This window comes from Rhizophagus irregularis, chromosome 16 (assembly GCF_026210795.1).
Source record: "Rhizophagus irregularis chromosome 16, complete sequence".
NCBI lineage: Eukaryota > Fungi > Glomeromycota > Glomeromycetes > Glomerales > Glomeraceae > Rhizophagus > Rhizophagus irregularis.
This window is the reverse complement of record NC_089444.1, coordinates 4109011-4133101: the sequence shown is the minus strand read 5'-3', so window position 1 is coordinate 4133101 and position 24091 is coordinate 4109011. Positions and strand designations below refer to the sequence as shown.

The following is a 24091-nucleotide window of genomic DNA, read 5'->3' as shown; positions in this document are numbered from 1 at the left end:
TAGATATATTAAAGAAATTTTCTGAATTTTTTTTTCTACTTTTGATCGTGATTTTGATCGGTTACACTAAAAATTATGACCAATAAATTTAACTGTAAAATGACCAACTGACCGTTCAACGTGAACCACCAAAAACATAGATCGTTTTGATCAAGTAGATAATACTGACAGAAATAAACAAAAACAACAAACTATTAATTAATTGGTTGGTTAATAGTTTATCACGATCAATCAATCATCTGCTCAAAATTGAACTTTAATTGCAAATTTTGGTTAGTTTTTAGTGATCAAAATGCCAATCAATTAATTCTGGAGTAGACTAGAGTCAATAGATCAATATAGTATAATGGATACAAAAAAAATTTCTGGGATTTTTTTTATACAATAGATCAGTATGGTATAAAAAAGAATTTTCTGGAATTTTTTAATATAATAGGTTGGTAAAAAAAAAATAGTTTGGTAAAATAAGTTTTCTATCAGAATATAATAGATGGAAAATTCTTTGTTCTGATATTTTTTTTAGTAACAATATTGTAACAATAAGTATAAAAAATTTTTGGAATCATTTTTTAATAACAATGGATCAGTATAATACAATAGATAGATATAAAAAAATTTTCTGGGGTTTTTTTTAATAACAATAGATCAGTATAGTACAATATATAGATATAGAATTTTCTGTGATTTTTTTTTATTTAATAACAATAGATATGATAAAAGTTTTGGTAATTTTTTTTTAATACCAGTAGACAATAAATAGATATAATAAAAATTCTTGAGACCCTTTTTTAATAACAGTAGATTGGTAATAGACTATTATTAACTTATTAAGTTAATGATTGTTTTTTAGTAGTGGTGCAGACTTTTGAACCTTAGGTAGTTATGTCATTTTTTTCAACATCCTGACCATCTTGTCACATTGTTGTATGGTGCTATAAATGACTTTTGTCATATGGAATTTTTAGACTTTTAGACTTTACATGAACTTTTTATGTAATTACTTTTATATTTTTTAGACTTTATATAATTGTAACTACTTTTAAACTTAATATACTTAACATTAATATAAATAATATAAACTTTTTTTTTTTATTTGAAAACTGCTTTTAAATTTTTTAAATTCGAAATTTAACATATCGCCATATACTACTACTAAGATTTATAGATTTACAAAATCCAATCTTTCAGGATGGAGAAAATGGATTGTGTGAAGAACTAAATATACCTAATACTATAAAGAAATATAGAATTTAATCCTATTGACATAGTTGATGATATTTTAAATACTAGATTAGAGTAAATTGTTTACATGCCATCATTATGAATTTATATCCTTTGTTTAAATACTAGTAATAGTAAAATTGCATATAGAAAAATGTTAAATAATGCTATTAATTAAAAGAAGGAGTAATTGTTATTATTTTTAGTTATATATAAATAATATAAAATATGCTAATTTATTTAATATTTTTATTTGTTTTAATTATTTAGAGATTTTTTTAATGACAAATTTATTGGTAGTATAATAGACAGATATAATAAATTTATTTGAGATTTTTTTTAATAATAATTGATTGATATTGCTAATAGATGCATATAAAAAAATCTTTGGATTTTTTTTAGTAATAGATCATTATGAAAAATATTTTCCAAGATTTTTTTCTATTTAATTAATGATAGATTAATAATAGATAATTAATGTTTCAGTAAGATTCTTTTTAGTTACCATTAATAAAAATTTTTTATATCTATAGATTATATTTAATGAGATTTGTAAAAAAGTTTCTTTTTTTTTTAATAACAACCCTATAAAAAATTTTTAGAAAATTGATCACATATTGGAGTTTTTTTGAAATGAAAACTAGAAAAATGATCATTTATTGGAATTACCCAGAAAATTTTTTATAGGGTAATAGATATGATAAAATTTTTTGGTGATTTTTTTTTAATAATAATATATTGGTATATAATGCAAATTAACAGTAAGTAGCTGCTAGTTTTTTTATGATAAAAATTGGGCAATTTTTTTATAAAAATTGAAAAAAAAAATTTTTATTTTTCAATAGAAAATTGGCCAATTTCTTTTTCTAAATTAAAAAAATTTTTATTATTTTAATAAAAATTGCTCAATTTATTCTATTATTAAAAAATTATAAAAAAGTGACCTATTTAAAAAAAGTAGGTAAATGTTTTTTAATTGTTTTAACAAAAATGTTGTAAAAACGTTTTTTATTAATAATTTTCATAAAAAAAAATGCGAAAACGTAAATCAATTAATTGCCTGTGTCACCACATTAAATTAAAATTAAAAATGTTCATATTTTTTTATTCCGTAAAATAAAAAAATTTTTTTTTAATTTATTGCTAAAATAAATAATATCTTTGCTTAAATTTAAATAGTTCCCATTTTTTTTTGATTTTTTTTCTAATAAAATAATTTAATTAATTTCACTAGAAAATATTAGAAATTTTTTTTGTTCGTGTAAAAAAATTTTTTGATGATCAACATAAAAGTAAGAAATGTAAATTTCTTCATGATCTATCAAGTCAATAATGATTTTTAGTACCACAGAAGAACTCAGCGCAAAAAGTTTCCATAATGATTGTTCAATGTACTGTACTGTACTAAGTACTAAGTACTTAAAGATTAAATGGACCTTTTTTTACCAAAATGGCTAGATCAATAATAAATGAGGGAATGATTGGCAACAGAGAATTTCTTGAAATTCAAAAATTTCTTGCCGGAGTTAAAATTTTTGACAATGATCAACAAATGATCAACATAAAAAATATCCACAATTGTTGTAAATTCATGACAAATGATTATCTGGGTGTTAAAATATTAGTGTTTCTCTATTTCCAATAAGATTTTTGGCTCATATAAGTTCGAAACTCACGAGATTTTGATCAGTTCTAAAAACCGCTCAAAATTACATAATCGAACTGACCCCATCCCTAATCAGCTCTTTCTTTTTAGTTTAATATGTTTAATATGTGAAATTGTGTTTAAAAAAAAAACAATTGTCTCAATTAAAGATAAATTACTACGTGATAAATATAATAATTGTATAATAATAAATTCATTTTTCATTTAGAAAATATTACGCAAAAAGTAAATTAATAAATATAATAAACATAAAATTTAATTTTTCTATTATTTCAAAAAATTCATTTTATTTTTAATTTTTTTTGCAGTTCTACGGATTTACTAGGATTAGAATCCCGCTACAACACAAATCTGACGCTCATAATCCCGTAATTATATTATTCCCGAGTCCCGACATTCATATTCCCTACATTCCTTACATTTATTATCCTGACACTTATTATCTATTTTAATGTTAAGTGCAGATTTTTTGAAAATACAATTATTAAATATAACAAGAAACTAACCAACTACCCTGGATAAATCCAGGGTAAACTAGGGATGCCTCCAGGGTAACTACCCAGGATTTTTGATTAGTACAGCGCTTCAATAATGATGTTATATAAGAAAATATAATTCTGGCCAGAATTATACTTATAATTTTGCATTTCCTAAAATGGATGATGACCCGAGTCAACAATTCTGAAATTTAAATGACGTCATTTCTGGCCATTCTAAACATAGTTCTTCTTTTTCTTCTTTTAGCGTAAATTTGTTGAACACCACACATATAAAATTTATTTGATAATTATAATGAAATTTATCAATCTATAGTGAGAAATCCATGGTCAATGTTCAACTTGCTGAAAGGTAAATAGATAAACTGTACTGTATGGTCAGCTAAACTGTACTGTATGAAAATATTTTAGCTAATCATAACTCATTGTATACTTTTCAAATTTTTTTTATTTATCGTACAATAAAATCTGATTGGTGAGTTCTCACTTCGTACAGTACAGTTTATATGTATACTCCTTGCTGAAATACTAGTTCTAAGCTAAATTATCGTTACTTTTTAAGTATTTTTTTAGGACAAACTTTACAAATAAATCAATGAAATACGTAAGATTATTAGAGCGCCACAAAATAGGGCTTTCAATATATAAAAATAAAATTGGTAATTCTACAATTTGCCATATCTTTTTTTTAATCAGTAAAATGTTTCCAAAAAAATAATCATTAGAACTTTGTTTTTTATTACCTCTATTTTAGATTTTTGCATCATTTCATGACAAAACTTTATAACACTATCTTAATATCATGCGAGATACAAATTATAATCCATCTCTCTATATTAGTGCTTTGATCTGGATAGAAACCATTATCTGGATAAATTAAGTTCGGATATAAATTCAGATATATCCGGATAGAAACTGAAACCTGGATAAGATTTATAAAAATTTTTTTTCATTGATCAATTTTAACAAATAATATCAGTAGCATTAACTTAATTAAATTTTGACTTAATATTTTTAACTAAATTAGTGATATTTTATTAATTTTAAATAAAATTTTAATTTCGGCCGGCACTACGAATTTTGCCTGAATTATGTCAATTTTTTGAAAATTTGAGAAATGCAAAATTTTGCAATAAATACATTTTTTTTTTTTAATGAAGTCAACTTTATTTAGAAATAAGAAAAATTACAAAAAAGGAAAAGATCTACATTATATAACATTTAGCAAAGAACACGATCGAACTAATACTATAATATTATTAGGGATTTAAGATTTTATGTTCAAAAGAACTATCTACCATCCTGCTCACCCAAATAGGTTCACTAAACTATCCGCATAACTACTACTATTCGTATGGACTTCAGTAATATTATATAAAAACTCACCACAACTCCTTTAATTACTACTACAACATCAAAGATAATAAAAATAATACTACGAAACACTACCGTAATCAACAATATTATAGTAATCTATTGTATTACCCCAAAATAAATATGACTTTGAAGACTTTGTAGATTAAAGTATTTCGTATTTTTTGATTTACGCGTTTTGTCAATAAACTGCTCTTTACCAAAATGTTGTTTTTTAACATTTTTATCAATTCCCAAACCTTTATCAATTTCATTAAGTTTATTACACCTCACTTTCCAAAAAATCATAGATTTATCCAAAATTTTATTCCTAAAATTATATGACAAAATTTCAACTTTTGATTTTGTAGATAATAATTGTTTAAAAAAATTAATTAACGAACAAGGAAAGAAACCTTTAATTAAATCTATGAAAGTTATGTGATCCTCTGATACTTCAAGTTTCCAAATATCATTGAGATTTTTAATATGTTCAAGAGTAATATGATTAATAGGATCTAAAATTTTATTAATTTCTAAAAGAAGCCAATTTTGTACTCCTGAAATTAAATCATCCATATCCTCTCGTCTTTCTTCACAAAATCAGATATGATTGAAATCTTCTTCATCCTCTTCACACATAGGACAAAACCTTTCTTTATATAATGAAAATAAAGTTCTTTTAATTTGTTCAATGCAAGGAAGTTCTTCAATCATCAACTGAATTTTGCGTCTTCTAATTTTTGATTCTTTGAAATCAGTGTATAATTTTTGTTTTTCTCCCAAAAAATTATTAAAAAAAATTGACCAATCTATTTCACATTTTCTATACTTATCATTTCTATTTAAATTTAAAAACCTTTCCAAATTTTTCATATTGGTTGTTAATGTAATTAACTTTCTTAAAGATTTTTCTATAAATATGCCATTCCATTTGGGAATCCAAGGAAGATCATAAAAATTATTATAATTTAAATTAATTCCTAAATTTTGATCATTATGTGCCAAAAAAACAATATTGTCAACATAATTATTTAAAGAATCATCTGTATGAGCATTAACTTTAAATATATTAACAGATAAATTATTTTCTTTAATAATATCCATAATTATTTTCCAAAGAATGTTGTTATTACTAATTTTAAAAATTTGTCTAGTAACTAAAGTAAAATTATAAAATTTAAATTTTTCAAAATTACTAATAACACTAGCACTATCTGTATAAACTGTTAAATTACTATTAGAAGGTGCTATTAGCAAAGTAATTAATAAAGCAAAAATTTCTGCACGTGTTGATGAAATCCAATTATTATAAGATGATATTAATTCCAAAATTTTTTGCAAGGACAAATTATAAAAAGTTGTTCCAAAAGTAGCTGATACATATTCTTTGGTAATATCTTTAATTGAACCATCTGTATAGTAAACAAAATCTTTAACATTTGAATCATATAAAATTTTTCTTGAATCAAATAATTTCTGTTTATCTAATGATAAATCTATATATTTTTCAATAATATCTAAACTATTTTCATCAAAACGTAATTGATAATTATCATATGAAGAGTAATATAAAGGGTTTCGTTTAAAAAATTAATCATATCTTATAATATTTTCCATATAATTATGTTGTGCTTCCTTTAGAAGATATGCCTTATATCCCTTCCATTTAATAAGTCTTTTATATACAGGTCAAAAAATGATCTATCCTACACATATTGGGTACTTATATATCGGTGACTAATTAGGCACATATCGGGCATTTTTACATATCAATAACATATCGGGTATCCGATTTGTCACCTAATGCGTAAATCTCAAAAAATATAAATTACTAGGTGCCCGATATCCATACTATTAGTCACCGATCTGTTATCTAATAAATATCGGGCACCGATATCTGTATGATTTTTTTGTCACACTTTAAAGTGATTTTTCTTGAGTTCATAGATGGACTGGCACACATAATATTTTGAATGGGTCAGGACAGGTCGGGTAACCCATTTGACCTAATCCAACCTGTATAACCTGAAATAATTTTATATTTACACTATTAATTTATTTTATTATTATCAAATATGTATATTAATAAAAAAAAAATGATTATAACATGTATTTTTATGCCTACAAGTTCGTAACACTTAAAAAACTGACATGTAATTAAAAATAAATAATAATTTATGATGCTGAATTACTATTAATTTGTTATTTTTATCATTTGCAAATGTCCAAAAAAAACAAAAAAAGAACATTAGTTAATGTTTTTAATAAAAATACTTGTTCTCTACACTTAAGATTGCTTGCTGAAACTAGGGAATTTCGGCAGAATGGCGTGTGAAATTAGTTTCGCAAAATCGGCCTAAAATGCTGAAATGCTGAAACTGAAACTGCGGCGTTTTCAGCGTAGTATATCATATGATATTATAATTTTCATATTTACTATTTATGATACTGATCTACTGATCGGTTGATAAATTTGATAATTTTTTTTTTTTAAATTATTCTTTTACGGTTTAGATTTTAGACTGAATAATTTTAAAAAAAAATTATTTTTTAATATTAAAAGATGTACAACCGCCAACGTTTCCTAATAATTAGAAAAATAAACTTAATAAACGGTTAATTTTTTACATTTATAGTAAAAGTTCTCATTGGTAAAAACCAGGATCTTTTTTTTTCTTAAGGATATTCTTCTGGTTATGGATTCCTGTTAGAATGAAGTAAAGACGGCCTTCTGGACTTTGAATTCAGCGAAATTAGGTAAGCTGAATCTGTTCTTTATTGTTTTTATCCACAACCGTTATTGACGTTCCTTTTTTTTATATTTTTAGGGTTTGGCCCCTCAGAGTAGTGAAATATGAGCTTAGGTGAATGTATGGTTATGAAATGGCATTATGAAATAATACTAACGCCATTTTTTTTTTATTTTTTAGTTTCTGGAATTCTTTTGGAGTGGAATATACGGTAAGCGTTGTTTGAGTGGGTGGGTGGTTGTATAATGGCATTATGAAACAACACTAACGCTATTTTCTTTTATTTATTAGATTTCTGAAGTGAAATATGCGTTAAGCGAACATTTGGTGGGTATATCATGTATGGTTATGAATGACGTTATGAAACAACATTAACACTATTTTTTTTTTATTTTTTTAGATTTCTAGAGTGAAATATGCGCTAAGTGAAGCTTGGGTGAGTGTATAATTATGAATGGCATTATAAAATAACACTAACACCATTTTTCTTTTATTTTTTAGATCTCCGGCTTTTTATTGAAGTGGAATAAGTGGTAGGTGTTATTTGGATGGGTGTATGGTTGTATAATAATGTTACAAAGCAACAACACTAACACCATTCTTTTATTTAGATTCCTAACTTTCTCTTGAAGCAGGATATGTGGTGGGTGTTATTTCAGTGGGTGTTATTTGGGTGGGTGGGTCATGTAGGGGTGTTACGTAACAACATGAATACCATTTTTCTTTGCTTTATTTTTTAGGTTATAGGACTTTGGACTTGAAGGTAGTATGTATGGGTGGAGTTTTATTTAATTGCTTCAAAGAAATACATTAACATATATATATATATTTTTACTTTTAGGACGCGAACTTAGATATATTATCACTGGTTTAATTTATGTTCAACAAAAATATTGTTATTTCGATAAAATAAAAATATTACAATAAAACAATAAAATAAATATAATAATGTTTTTAATATATGTAAATTTATTAGTGAAGTTAGAAAAATAAATTTAAAGGGGAATAAAAGAATAAAAAGACGACGATAAAGTTGGAAATATAAAATAAAAAAAAGTCAAACTAACACCGATTATCGGTGTGGTATGATACCAATGATTGTTATTTAACAATGTTAATATATTTCGTACAGAATTGCATATAATTTATTTTAATTGTAAAACTATTGTAAAAATTGAAGTCTGCATAATTAAATATTAATCGCGAATTAATCATCGGTAGATCAGTATTCTATATAAGGTTAAAATTTATGTTTATACAATATTGTTCTTCCTAGCCAGAAATCAATCGGTAAATTAAACTAAATAATAGTTATCAATCAATATTATTAAATAAATCAGGTGACCGATCAAAAAAAAATTACCAATCGGGTAGGTGCCTGATTGGTTAACATTTTCTTGTAATAATTAATTATATATTAATCTGTGTACATTCTACTTGCGTCACATAATCTGCAACATGCAGATTTTATCTCAGAATATAAATATCACTTAATTTTTTTTTGTAGAACATCAGACCTTTTTCTGTAATACAACTCTTGTTTCTATTATCTTATTTAATGAACATTAACTAATGTTTATTTTTCTTTATTTAGGTCTGGGCAGAAGTGACTCCCATAGTCCCATTTCAAAGTAATTTATCTTAATTACTTTTTTTTTTTAAATTTTATTTAACGAACATTAACTTAAGTTCGTTTCTTTTATTTTTTTTTTTTAAGGCCAGTATGCTGAAGGTACAGTTCTGGACTTCCCATTTCAAAGGTAACACTTGGAAATTTTTTTATTTTGTTTTTTTTTGTTTAATTTTACACTGGTAAAAAAATGATTTATCCTACACATATCTTACACATATTGGGTACTCAAAATGTAGAAAATCATACACAAATAATACACATATCATACACATATCGGGTACTAATATATATATCATACATATATCAGGTACCTGATAGGTATACTATATATATAAGTACCCGATATGTGTATGATATGTGTATTATTTGTGTATGATTTTCTACATTTTGAGTACCCGATATATGTAAGATATGTGTAAGATATGTGTAGAATAGACCATTTTTTTACCAGTGTTAGCGAAACGTTACTAACATTTTAAATTTTATTTTTAGGTTCTGGAAGCCGAAAGATAAGTTCCGGACTCAAGGTAACACTGAATTTTTTATTTATTTTTTTATTTTTTGTTTAGTTTTAGCGAAACGTTACTAACATCCTTTTTTTTGATTATGGAAGCTGAAAGACAAGTTCTGGACTCCCATTTTGAAGGTAGACCTTCGAAATTTTTTTATTTTTTTTAAATTTATTTGGCAAGCGTTAATAGAATGCCGGGACTGAGCTTTCTTTTCTGTAGGACTCCAGAATTTTTTAAGAAAAATGTCAGAACTGTCTTCCTCGCAGTATGCTGGCTCTCTTTCTTTTCTATAGGTCGCCAGATTTCTTGATTTCTTTTTGTAAGAACTCCAGTATCTTGGACGAATTGGATAGATAAATAGAGGTGGCATGTGAATTATAGAACGTTTCTAACGTTCTTTCTTCTTTTTTTTAGATTGCTAGACTTTTAAATAAATCCGGACTTTGGAATTTAGGTAAAAAATAGGTCGGGAGTGGATTTTTTTTATTTATTCTTTAAGAAACGTTACTAAACGTTTCTTTCTTCTTTTTTTAGGTTGCTAGACTTTTGGATGAACCCGGACTTGAAATTGCAAGCTTGGGAAATTTTTTAATATATTGAAGAAACGTAAATAATGTTTCTTTTTATTATGAATTTTTAATGAATTGGGTATCAGGTATGTGTGACTGATAGGTGACTGATAAGTAACTGATAGGTGACTAATAGGTATATATAAGGTTGCTTGCCGAAACCTAGGGGTTTAGGCAAGATGGTGTTTCGCCGAAAAGTGAAATTCTGCCGAAACTATATTAAAGTTATATTAAAAAACTGGCGAAACTTTGGAGAAAGGCGAAACTGCCGAAACTTATTATAAATGCCGAAACTGCCAAAACTCTGCCGAAACTATAATAAATCTATAGTAAAATTTTGACGAAACTAATCGTAGGATTTTGAAGAGGTTTAGACAAGCAACCTTAGGTATATACAGGTAGAAATGCATAACTTTGTATTATTTAAAGCAATAAAGAATTTAACTTGCAATTGAGTGCAATTGAGTGTAATAATTCTAGTATAAATGCATTTATATTAAACACTGGCCAATTTAAAATCAATAATTACCTAAATAGCCAATAAAAATTAATAGTTATTGTTAATCACGGGATAATGCGATTTTTTATTTATTTATCTTTCGCGTTTATTTTTTTTTTTCTTAAACCCTTTCTCTTAAAATTTTTATTTTATCGTTTTATGTAAAATAAATACAAAGGTACATTTTTTACTGATATTTTTCTTCCTTTATTATATTATTAATATTTTTAACACTTCTTTTCTTTTCCTAATATATTATTTCTAATATCAGATATGTATCTTCCTACTAACGTATGTTTTTACTAATATATTTTACTTCGTACTAAACATTTTTTATTAACAATTATACATACTAACATAACGTTCATACTAACATATTCTATTACTAACTATTTTTATAATGTTTCTTTTCTTTTATATAAGCTTCATATACCGTAATTAATTCTGACGGCAAGTACTAACACTTCTACTACCATTTATACTAACATTTCTTAATACTATTCCTTTTCTTTTTAACAATATTCATACTAATATTTCTAATACTAAAATACTTTTAATGTTTCTATTTCTTTCTTTTAAATATCAAATTAAATAGACATAAATAATGAAATGAAAATAAGCAGCAAATGAGTGAACACATTATTTGTAGATAACAGATAAATGGCTTTTAACCTACCAACGTATAAAAGGAGGTTTATATATGCATTTCACATAATTTTAATTGAGTTTATATATCTAGAATAATGTTTTTATATTTTTTTGTAATATTCTTTAATATTAATTAATAAAAATAAAATAAAACTTTTAATACAATTAAATGAATTAACTGTTAATATTATAATTAAATTTAAATTATAATTTTATTAGCATATTTTAAAATAAATAAATTCAGCTTAAATTATAAAAATTTTGGACACATATCGGATACCTATCAGTATGTCTGATAAATGTGTGATATCTGTCTGATATTTATTAAAATCTATCGGGTATCAGATATGCTTACTATATATACCCGATATTTTACTACCCGATATGTAGTGTTTGGATCCGGATAAAAACCGTTATCCGGATAAAATAATTACTCAATCCGGATAAAAACTTTAATTTTGTAAATGGTGGAATTAAATCCAATTATCAACAAATTTGAGTACTATGATCGTATTTGTAACACTAAGAGCTTTCAAACAAGCCATAAATCATAAAGTTCTGATCATTAGTTCATGAAATACAACAGTTTATCCGAAATCTGCAATCCGGATAAAATCCGACGAAATCCGGATAAAACCGCGGTTTTTACCCGGATAATCGCACTTTATCCGGATTGACCCGGGTCAAACCGGATTCGGATCCAAACACTACCGATATGTACCCAATATATATCTGATATGTATAATATATGTATCCGATTTTCTACATTTGTACTACAGATATCGGGTACCCGATATGTGTAGGATTGTTAAATAAGTATTAAATATCGTACACATATCATATATATATCAGGTATATATCGGATACCTGATATGTACCCGATAACCTCAATTTTGACCAGTGATATCTCACTTCATATATTTCAGTTTTCATTGATTCTATTATACATTTACCCTCTATTTGACCAATATTATATTCACAACCATTACATACTTTAATAAACAAATTAATTTCACTTGTGTTCGATATTCTTTTAAAATGTTCAAAAATATATGTAAAGGGCTTTTCTTCAATTATTTTTCCATAAATATTTTCAAAATGAAACATATTAAAAGATGTTATAATATTATTAATATGAATATTAATTGGTAAAAATTCATAACCACCCAAATTTGTGACTACATTATTATCTATATATTCCTCTTTAACATTATAATTTTTCCATTAGTTGTAACTAAAGACTGAATTTTTTTATATATATTTGGCGTATTAACTACATTACTATTTCTATTATTACTAAGAGCAAATATCTTATTTTTTATATTCCACCATGTCAGAAGAGTTTTGTTATCAGGAGATAAAAATTGGTCCAAAAAGTATAAATTATTCATATGTAAAATTTTTATATTTTTCAAAAAACTTTCAGTTCCAACAATTTCCATAATATGACGACCCCTTCCTAATACAGTACTATTTTTTCCAATATTGTGTTTATTAAATTCTATACTAAAATTATAACTTTTCATTAATAATAAATTATTAATAATAAAATTATTTTGCAAATGTTGACCCATAAAGATTAAATCTTTATTAGAAAAAGGAAAATTAATTAAAGGATTGAGAGGTAAAAGTAGTTTATTTTGAATATCTACTAAACGAATCTCCATTATTTTTCCTAGAATTCCTTGATCATTAATTTGAATTATAAAATTATTAACCTTAGCTTGCAATTGATTATCAAAAATTGAACAAATATTATATAATAAATTCAATTCCATAATTATATTTGGTGCAGTTGAAGCTAACTTTAATTTATTTTTAAAATTTTTTCTATAAAGAACCATGATTTTTTCACAATCTTTTTCTGATAGTATTATCGTTTGTGTCCTATATTCAATACGTGGTAATATTACAGCATTAAAAATATAGGAACTAATTTTGTCTGTTATGCATTTGTTCTTCAGCAGGTTATTACTTAAATTTTTGACTTCATCAAAGGCTTGTTGTTTGATAAAATTGTTATCATTATATATATTGAACCAAACACCCAAGATTCTAAGACTTTCTGTTTTTCCTTTAGGTTTGATTTTGATTTTCTGATTGCCAAATTCTAACTCTATTTTTTCATTAAAATTAAAATTCTTTTTCTTAAGTAACAATTCAGATTTTTCTTTATTTATTTGAATATCGTTAAGAGTATAGAAGTCATCAGCTGTTTTTAATATTTTTTCTAATTCTTCTTTATTGCCAGCTAACATATTAGTATCATCCATATATGTCATGCTGGTAATGTTTTGGTTTACTTCTACCTCTATATTTTCATATAAATTGATTTTCTTTTTTGCCTTTACACGATATCCAAAGTGTTCTTGCTATATGGCAGTAAGTAGTGGATCATAATATATACACCACAAAAGTGGTGAGATTATTTCCCCTTGATCGATTCCCATTACATCATATGGATTACTTAATCCTCCTGCTGTAAATACACTATTTTTCCGTCCTAAAATAACTCTTTTGTTAAATTAATAAAAGAACTTGGTATTTTAAGACATTGCATAGCTTTTTCTAACATAAAAATATTAACCCGATCATATGCTTTTGACATGTCTAATGATAAAATCCACAGTTCCTTATCATTCTCATTAGCATCTTGAATTATTTCATTAATAATCCTTAATGGTTCAAAAGTTGAACTGAAAGGCAATCCAGCAAATTGTAAACCTTTAAGAATTTTGTTTTTCTGAAGAATTGTTGATAATCTTGCATTCATTATTGATACCATTAATTTTCTAGCCGTTTCCAACAAAGTTATTGGGCGTGTATTAACTAATTGACAACCCATGACTTTGGTTTCGGTATAGGATAAACATTAGCATATTTCCATTCTAATGGTATCTCTTGATTATTAAAAATTAAAATAATTAATTTTCTAATAATTTCTTTAAATTCTGAAGATGCGTGTTTCAACATTTCATTACTAATACCTGTAGGTCCAGAAGCTTTATTATTTGATAATTTATTTAAAGCTTCATTCAATTCATTATTTGTAGGCTCTACCATCAAATCTTTATAAATTATATCATTAATTTCATCTTGCAGAAAATAAAATTTTGCCCAATATTCTGATAAAATCTTACGTTGGTTTGTTGATCCTGCAATATTTTGAAAATGATCATTTACAATATCTTTTATTTTTTCTTCATCAGTGATTAATTTATCTTCATTATTTTCTTTAATTAGAACTTTGTCTAATACAATAGATTTAATTTCACGTTCCATTATACTATTAATCATACGTTTTTGATTTTCTAATAAATCTTCACAGCGTTAGTCAATTGCTAGTTTGATTTTTTCTTCTTTGAATTGTAAAAGATTATGATTATATAGGATTAAATAAATTTGATATAATTTTTTATTTCTTCAAAAATTTCCTTGACACTTTTATCATCCTTAGGAATTTTATTCCAACAATAATCACTTTTTTCTCTTCCAATTTCCAATAATTTTTTTCTATATGTAATCCAATTTCTGATCACATGATTTCTTTTTCTTGAATCTTTAATTGAACGTCTGAAATTTATTAAAAATTTCATTACTTTATATGCATTAGATATTTTCATTGGGTTGACTCGACTTTTAGTTAATTTGATTTTTTCTATTGGAATACAATTTTTACTAGCTTAAACAAGACCTTTTTTGATCTTATCCCATATATGATTAATATTATTTTTATTGTTAAAATTAAATTTTAAAATTTCTGAATTTGAAATGTATTTATTAAGATCCTTCTGAAATAATTCCCACTGCTCTCCATATTTTGCAATAAATACATTCGCAATAGTATACTTTTAATGTGATAGTTATTGATGATCACTTTCCAAATAAATGTACTTTTTCGCTTAATTTGGTATTTGTTGTGTGATCTTCAAGTATTTTTTCAGAAATTTGGAAGTGTGCAACGTGAACTTTAGAGTTCAAATTTATATATATATAAATATGCATATTGCATATTGCATATGCATATGCATATTCGCAATTTCAATAGTAATACATTATTTAATGCTAATATTTCAAAAAATATTGCTATATGCAAATATTGCTTCTTTTGACATCATTAGAATAAAATCATAAATTGGGCACTTCTGTGATACTCTTATTGCTTGTTAAGTTTAATTATCAAATAATAAACTTTTGTAAAAAAAAAATTTTGTTGATCATCTTTTTTCTTTGATCATCGTCAAAGAGATAAATAAAAAAAAATTAAAAAAAAATTAAAAAATGAAAAAACAATTAAATTTAATTAACATTTAATTAAATAATGAAGTTTTTACTAAAATTTATTAAATAAAAATAATATATTGTTTTAATTATTTTATCCATTACAATATAATTTTTATATTAAAAATTAAACCAATAATACTAGTGCGTTGATCATTTCAATGATCAAAACATTGAATAATAAAAAAGCTCCAAACAGTTCCAATTTTCAATTCTTTTTTAATTGGTCAGAATCGTTTTCACGTAATAATTCACCATCCAGTGATCGTAGAAAGACGATTAAGAGCTCATTAGAATCCTCTTATTGAGAGCTTTCAAATGATGCCAAAATCATCATTTTAGCATCGATAGATGGCGAGTTATTTTGACACATTATCAAAAAAAATAAAAATTAGAACCATTTGGCCAGGAGCTTTAAACAATACGCAAAATAATATTATGTACTGATTATTGACATTTACTGAACATTATTCACTCAAGAATTGCTCATTGTATTGTTCAATGCTATATTATTTTTTGTAGAATTATTTTACTTTTTATTCAATACTTATCAATTTTTAAACTTCACAAAAAATTTAATACATATTTAATCAAAGGTCATCTGATTTAACTTCAAGAAACTTTCAGTTAGTAAAGTTAACCCAAAATTAAATTTTTCATAAAATTTTATCCATTTAACTTTTATAAACCTAAATTAAATATGTGTTATATATTCAGATAATCCAAATTTATCAGAAAATAAAAAAATTTTTTTTATTATATTCAAAAACAAAGATAATAACCAATTCTTTTTTTCAATCACTTTTCAATTACTTTTTTGTTAAAAAAAATTAATAAATATATAAAGTGGTTATTTTAAACAGTAAGTAAAAAAAAATTATTATTCATAAGAAAAAATTATTTTTTATTTGTTTTAACTTCAGTTCCCTACTTTTTTTTATATAAAATATTAAAAATATAAGCTATAATATAAGATTTTTTATTTTTTTTAAGTTAAGATTCTAAAATTTTTTTTTTGATAAGAAATGATAACTTCTTTACAGAAACTTTAAGTTTTCAAGTGATATCATTTTGATATCATTTCAATATCATTTCAATATCGATTTAATATCGATACGATATCAAAATAAAGTATTATCACTTCGATATCATTTCGATATTAAATCGATATTGAAATGATATCGAAATGATAATAAAAATGATATCAAAATAATATCTTTAATTCGTAATCCATGTACCAATCGGACCACCCCTTAAATCTGCATTTCCAATATAGGAATATCCACCAATTTTTAATCGAATAAATTGAAATTTTTAATGAAAAAACTTTGACATTTGCTTTATTTTATTAAAGTATCAAAAATAACTCTTAAAAAAGTCAAACTTTCACCAATAAACTTTAAATTTCTTCAAATCGTAATTTGTGTAATCATCGACACAAAACTGAAAATTTTTTCACTTAATAATTTGAAAATAAATGCTTTAAATATGTTTAGAACTAATATTTTAAGATAAAATTACCATTTTTAAATTCCTAAAGATTGATTTATAAAAGTTTCATATAGGCATTAAAAATGGGAAAATGGATTATTGTTAGTTAACCTTAAAATAGGAAATATTTTTACATTTATTATATCATTTTTCTTTTTAATATTCTATTAATATATGTCCAAAGTATATATGTGTGAATTTTGAGACTTCTTGCTAGTACTTTTATTAGATAAAAAAATGATAAATAATTTTTACTAAAATTTTGCTAATTGATGATATTTAAAAGCAATTTGCAAAATTTTGAGTTTTGAAATACTTAAATTTATATTTTTACAAAATAGATTTAATCTCTAAGTTTTCTTTAAAAAAAAAATTTAATTGGTTTAGCTAAAAATTGACCGACTTTACTTTTTTTGGAAGTGGAGATTTGATTTTGCCGATCACTAGGTCCGATTCATTCATGGATCGGCAATTAAGTTTAATTTAAAGATGTCATTTCGATATCATTTTAATTATCATTTCGATATCATTTCAATATCGATTTAATATCGAAATAATATCGAAGTGATAATACTTTATTTCGATATCGTATCGATATTAAATTGATATTAAAATGATATTGAAATGATATCAAAATGATACCGTTAAGATAAACTTAACGATATCGATTCTATATTGATTAAAAATGGTAAGTTTCTGTAAAGTTTATGTCAGTTTATGCAATTAACAAGTTCATTAATATTTTGGCATTCACATATGCTAATCAAATAATTTTAAACTCATTTGAAAGGTAAGAATGTACTTTATTTTAGCATTACTAGGCATGGTGATATCAACAATCAAAGTTAAAAATTAAAAAAAAAATATATTGAATGCATTTGCTCAGCAACCAGTGAATCAATTCATTTGTTTTTGGATTCATTAGATAGGTCTTAATTTTCTCTTTTGGATGAATATAAATTCATCCATTTATCTTACATAGACATCAAGTTATTTGCAATTTTGTTCCAAGAATTTTATAATGATTATTTAAATTTTAATAATGGTGTATTAAAAAAAATATGATTAACAATTTTATTCATAGATTATTATTTTGTGCAACTGGTAATTTGGTAAAGTTTGTTTTTTAGAATCAAAAAGTGCTAATTCCAAAAATTGGCATATATGAACAAATGATATGCTTAGGGGACGAAGTCCCCCTTATTTAAGAAATAAATAAAGTTAAAAAAATTAAAAATGTATAGATGATCATGCAGATCTTGTGATAATCAATTAAAAAAGTGTTAGACGAAATTTTTTTTCAAAAATTTAAAAATTTTTTCTTTTTTTATAAAAACATCATAAAATTTTTTTTACATTTTTTTCTATTTGTAAGATTAAATATTTGGATATTACATAATTACAAATTAAAATTATAAGTGTATTTCTTTTAAAAAATACTGTGATATTTCATAAAAAATATTTTTTTTTACTATTTTTATTTTTAAACTACTTGAATTTATAATTAATGAAAGAATTAATTTAAAATTCATGTTATTTCAAATTTTTGTCAACTCAGTTCTTAATTTTTATATTACATTTTTTTTATATAAAATTTTTTTAAATTAAACTTCTTTTTCCAAACACACTATAATCTCCACTTTGGACAAATGAAATCAACTTTATTTATTAATTGAAAGTTGTTCAGGCGGGTTAAAAGCACTTGAATATTAATTTTCATGAATGTAGATGTAGTGCTTAGAGAAGATTGCATTTTTCTTGATGATATTAACTCTCTTTTCTGTTTTTTTTTAATTTAGAGCGTAATATCTCCACTTTGGACAAATGAAATCAACTTCATTTATTAATTGAAAGTTGTTCAGGCGGGTTGATTCTACTTGAATATTAATTTTCATGAATATAGGTGTAGTGCTTAGAGAAGATTGCATTTTTCTTGATGATATTAACTCTCTTTTCTGTTTTTTTTAATTTAGAGCGTAATATCTCCACTTTGGACAAATGAAATCAACTTCATTTATTAATTGAAAGTTGTTCAGGCGGGTTGATTCTACTTGAATATTAATTTTCATGAATATAGGTGTAGTGCTTAGAGAAGATTGCATTTTTCTTGATGATATTAACTCTCTTTTCTGTTTTTTTTAATTTAGAGCGTAATATCTCCACTTTGGACAAATGAAATCAACTTCATTTATTAATTGAAAGTTGTTCAGGCGGGTTGATTCTACTTGAATATTAATTTTCATGAATATAGGTGTAGTGCTTAGAGAAGATTGCATTTTTCTTGATGATATTAACTCTCTTTTCTGTTTTTTTTAATTTAGAGCGTAATATCTCCACTTTGGACAAATGAAATCAACTTCATTTATTAATTGAAAGTTGTTCAGGTGGGTTGATTCTACTTGAATATTAATTTTTATAAGATTTCATTTTTTTTGTAGCTGTATTAACTTTAAAACACTTATTACAACTTACATCATTATTTTAAATCATAAGAATTAATTTATATTATTGGCTACTTATAATCACATTGATATGGTCTGGTGCAAAAAAGTTGATACACCAATATGCTATTAATAAAAAAATTTTTTCTTAAAATTAAAGTAAATTTTTTAAATTATTTTATTTATAACTTCAGTTTTAAGACATATTTAAATGTAAATTCATTAAAGTTTTCAATTTAAATAAAATTTTTTATTATTCATCAAATTCTTCAACTTCGGAATCTTCATTTTCATTTTCATATCATCACATAAATATTTATATTTTTTCGCCTTATTAAGACACATTTTCCAAAACCCAATTGTAACTTTAATGGTAACTTTTTTCTTAAAAGCATACAATAATTTGTCTCTAATAGCGAGAAGATTAGGATGAGGACTGGCTCTAGCAACTACACCTTTTACAGTAGACTAAACTCTCTTGATTGGTTGTAGTTCACAATGGTAAGGTGGGATATATGAAGTACTAATGTCTATTGTGAAATATATGGCCATTTTCTTCAAGTTTTTGTCATAATACATGTGTTGAAAGTGGGCATCGGAAATATTTGCAGAAATAACAAGGCCGCGTATAAGCTCAACAACATCGCAGTTTAAGCTCTTTTTTTGGTTGGCCATGGTTTTTTTGTGATAAGATCTCATTTTTATTATATTCAGCAACCATGCGCGCAATTGTTGCCTCCCTAATAACAAGAACTGTAGCAACCTCCTTGCGTAGTGATAAGTCTTGATGTTGTCTCTGGCATTGTCAAATATCTAAAAATTATTGGTGGGCGTGAATAATCACTTTTTTTTCATTACTAGTTAAAAAGATTTAGTCGTGTTCTGTGTTATCCATGGAGTAAAAAAGGTGTGTTTTTGTTGATAAAGTTGAAGGTGGGAACGTTTCTTACCTATTATATAATTGTTATGCTCCTATGACTTGATTGACGATTTTTGTGTAATACTACCAATTTAGGTAATGATATTCGTGTATCAACATTTTTGCACCGGACCATACTAAGGATTTTTTTTTATTTTTATATTTGATTTAACAATTTAATAAAATATTATTAAAATCAAATTCATATAAATGCAACTAATATTAATAATTGTAATTTAAGTAGTAAATTCATTAACCAAATCATGTAAATTCTATGCTTAAAGTATGTAATTTCTGTGATCAAATCAATATAAATTCAGCATAAATTATGGTCAAATCATGCAAATGATGCATTTTGTAATATGGAATTGTGCATTTTCTGTATTCCTATATAGATTAGAAATATTATTTTTAAGAAAAAATTGTATAAAACCTTATTAAAAACATGATTTTTATAGGATCTAATTATAATAAATTTTATTATTCAGTAATATTTTAGTGATTTTACATACAATTCAATTTATTTATATCAAAGAATTTTTTTAATTATAAATGTTATATTTGGGGGATGAAGTCCCCCGGCAAATTGCATATTCTAGTTATTATAAAAATAAAAAACACACTAAAATCGTAAAATAATGGAAGATTAGGCATAAATTAATTATTTTTATTATATTTATATACTATTGTATAACTTAAAATTAATCAATTCAACCTATCTATTAGAAAAAATATTTTTTTTAAATCATGGATCGACAGTAATTTGGGCCAAACATATAATGGCGGCCAAAATTACAAAAATCCCAAATTTTGTTTAGGTGGGCCGGATACTGCTGTCTCTTGACAAATATCAAGCAATTTCGCAAAATTCGGGCTGGCATTATAGATGGCTTGAATTACTTCCGACCATTGAATGTTCTACTACTAGTAATTTTAGTAAGATAGATTATGATTTTAATAAATGGTAATTTAATAGATAATAATTTTAATAAATAAGTAATTTAAATGATTAAAAAAAATTTTTTATAATTTTTTTTATCCAGATAACGGGTCAAACCGGATATTTTCTGATATTTATCTGGATAAAACCGCGGTATCTGGATAGCTATTTTTTTCGGATATCCGGATACCACGGTTTTATCCATGCATGGATCGAAGCACTACTCTATATGATAGTAAGGTCAATTATTTTGTCTATTTCTTGCCATATAACTTCACCAGTGCCCTCTTCTTGCCCTTTATTTACAACTTACATTTCAATTCAAAGAATGGAAAGAAACACAGATCCCAAAGTTCCTTTTGTTATTATAAACGCCTCTGTAAATTCGCCATAAATCAAAATGCTTCAACCTTCATCATGGGATCATATATATAATGACAAAAAATTTGGTCGTACTCGGTACTCAAAGCCATTTTTGAACTTCCGAGCAGTTGCATCAGACAATATACTGCATTGATACAATGGACTAATTCAAATTTTATCCACGATGGTCCATGTATTTCTTATCTTGATTTTGACATCTCTTATACTTATTCTTTTCTTCCCCTTTTAAATACAAAATCGTAACGTATGCTGACAGCGAGCTTAATCTTTAGGAATTAATTATAAATTTTCATTCCTTTTTGATTGAAAACAATCCAAACCAATAATTTTTGGCTTCAATTACTTATTTTAATACAACTGTGATAAAACAGATTATCAATATGAATTATTTAAAAACAGTATATTCAAGATATTAAATATTGTGACAACGATTAAGTTAATTTAATACTTTAAGAAAAAATAAATGATTTCTATATTTTGTGTAAGAGAGTTTCTAGATCTAATAATAAATTCATATAATATGTCTATTTGCAGTGATATTAAGGATGCTCAACGGTCTTTTCGGTCTTACCCAATCCTGACCGGTCTTTGGAAAATTTTCGGAAAAGTAACAAGGTTGCGCACTCAAAATTTGTGGCGCAGCAGACTGGTAAATGGCAAAATTTTGTACTAATCCAATCAGCAATTTTGAAATAAATAGGATTTTATAGGCCTATTTGACTAAAAACTGCATTTTTTCGGTCTTTTAGCTATGCTGGCCTTAGAAAAGTAGGACAGAAGCCAAAATTTTCTATTTATCGGTCTTAGCTGCGTCACAAAAATTTCAGGCGCAGATCACTGATATTTTCCCAAAGACCGGCAAGACCGAAAAGACTGTTGAGCATCTTTAAGTGTGATATGTATGATACTATTTGTAGTGATATATATAAGTAATAATTGCTTAGTAATAACATTAAAATATATTTTTTTACATTAAGTTGCTCTCAAATTCATACGTCATAAGATAAATAAAATTTTTTATACTTTTTTTCTCTCATTCTAAGTGTTCTTTTCGTTAGACAAAAGCGATTATTTCAGTAGAAAAATTAACTAAATCGAGATTTAAAATAGAGCATTTTTTAAATTTTACAATTTGGGATGTTTAATGAAAAAAATCAAAAACTATGTCCCCTAACAAAATTTACGCATAAAGACAAGGTACAAATTCTATGATTGGAATGGTTTGAGGACGCATAGATCAAGGAATTAATAACTGTCGTAAAGGAAATATTTTCATTTTAAAAGACTGTACTATTCTTTTTTATATTATTTAAAAAATATAATAAGAAATGACAAAATTATCCGTTCATTATAGTTGTTCATTATACCGTTTGTTCATTTCTTGTCTTTCAAGGTGAAAATATTTCCCCTTTAAGTTTATTACAAAAATTTCATCTCAAAAAAAACTATAAACAACAAAAATAATTTACACTTTTAGGAAAAAAATTCATTATTTTCCATTATTTCTTTTCTCTAAATCATAACCATGGCAAAAAATGATATCAGCATTTGCGGCTTCATCACCTTTACCAATAAATTAACTTAAATAATACTAATGCTTTTTTCATATCTGGAAAACATTTCATTTCAAAGAGGATATTTAGGAATAGAAATAACAATAATATTTGGTACACTTCATATAAGATTTCTATACGCGATTACTACTAAAAATATCACATTGAATTTCATTGTTGATCTAAAAAAAATTCGTGCGGAAAAAATTATTGGTCAATCAATTATATACACAATTTGAAAAAGTATAATATACTCTAAGAGCAACAATTAACATAAACCAAAAGGAGGAGTGTTGGTTCCGTTATCGCTTCACCCAAAATATTATAACTAGTAATGATGTTTTGATGACTCCCTTGGGTGCTAATGCAATAGTTGAGGCAAATACTTTGATAAGGATTCTTTCAAGTGTTCCTCCTGTCAGCAAAACAACTAAATTAGAAAGCAAATCCAAATTAAAGTCACATTTGAACGATCACGAGAGAAATAATGATAAATCCACGACCGATATGAAAGATTCTTTTCTGACTCCAAATTTAAATTAGAATATCCTTTTTAATAACGAACTAACGAGAGAAACTAATAGAGAAATACAGTACGAAAAATATATTGGCAATTAAATATATTACATTTACATTTTTGCCTTTCCAATTTTCACCAATTTCCCCTAGTTTTCGTCAGTTTTTTTTTTTTTTTCCCTTTCCTTTCCTTTATATTTTCCCTACCTTTTATT

General features: G+C 25.0%; 1 protein-coding gene across 1 annotated transcript; it reads right to left on the bottom strand.

Annotated features, from left to right (window-relative positions):
* Positions 1-14180: 14180 nt before the first annotated feature.
* Positions 14181-14648, bottom strand: OCT59_008582 (uncharacterized protein; the record flags this gene model as incomplete). Its single annotated transcript, XM_066142591.1, has 2 exons — positions 14181-14251; positions 14339-14648. The coding sequence occupies 2 exons, from the start codon at positions 14646-14648 to the stop codon at positions 14181-14183; spliced, it is 381 nt and encodes a 126-aa protein (XP_065999458.1).
* Between the last annotated feature and the right edge of the window lie 9443 nt (positions 14649-24091).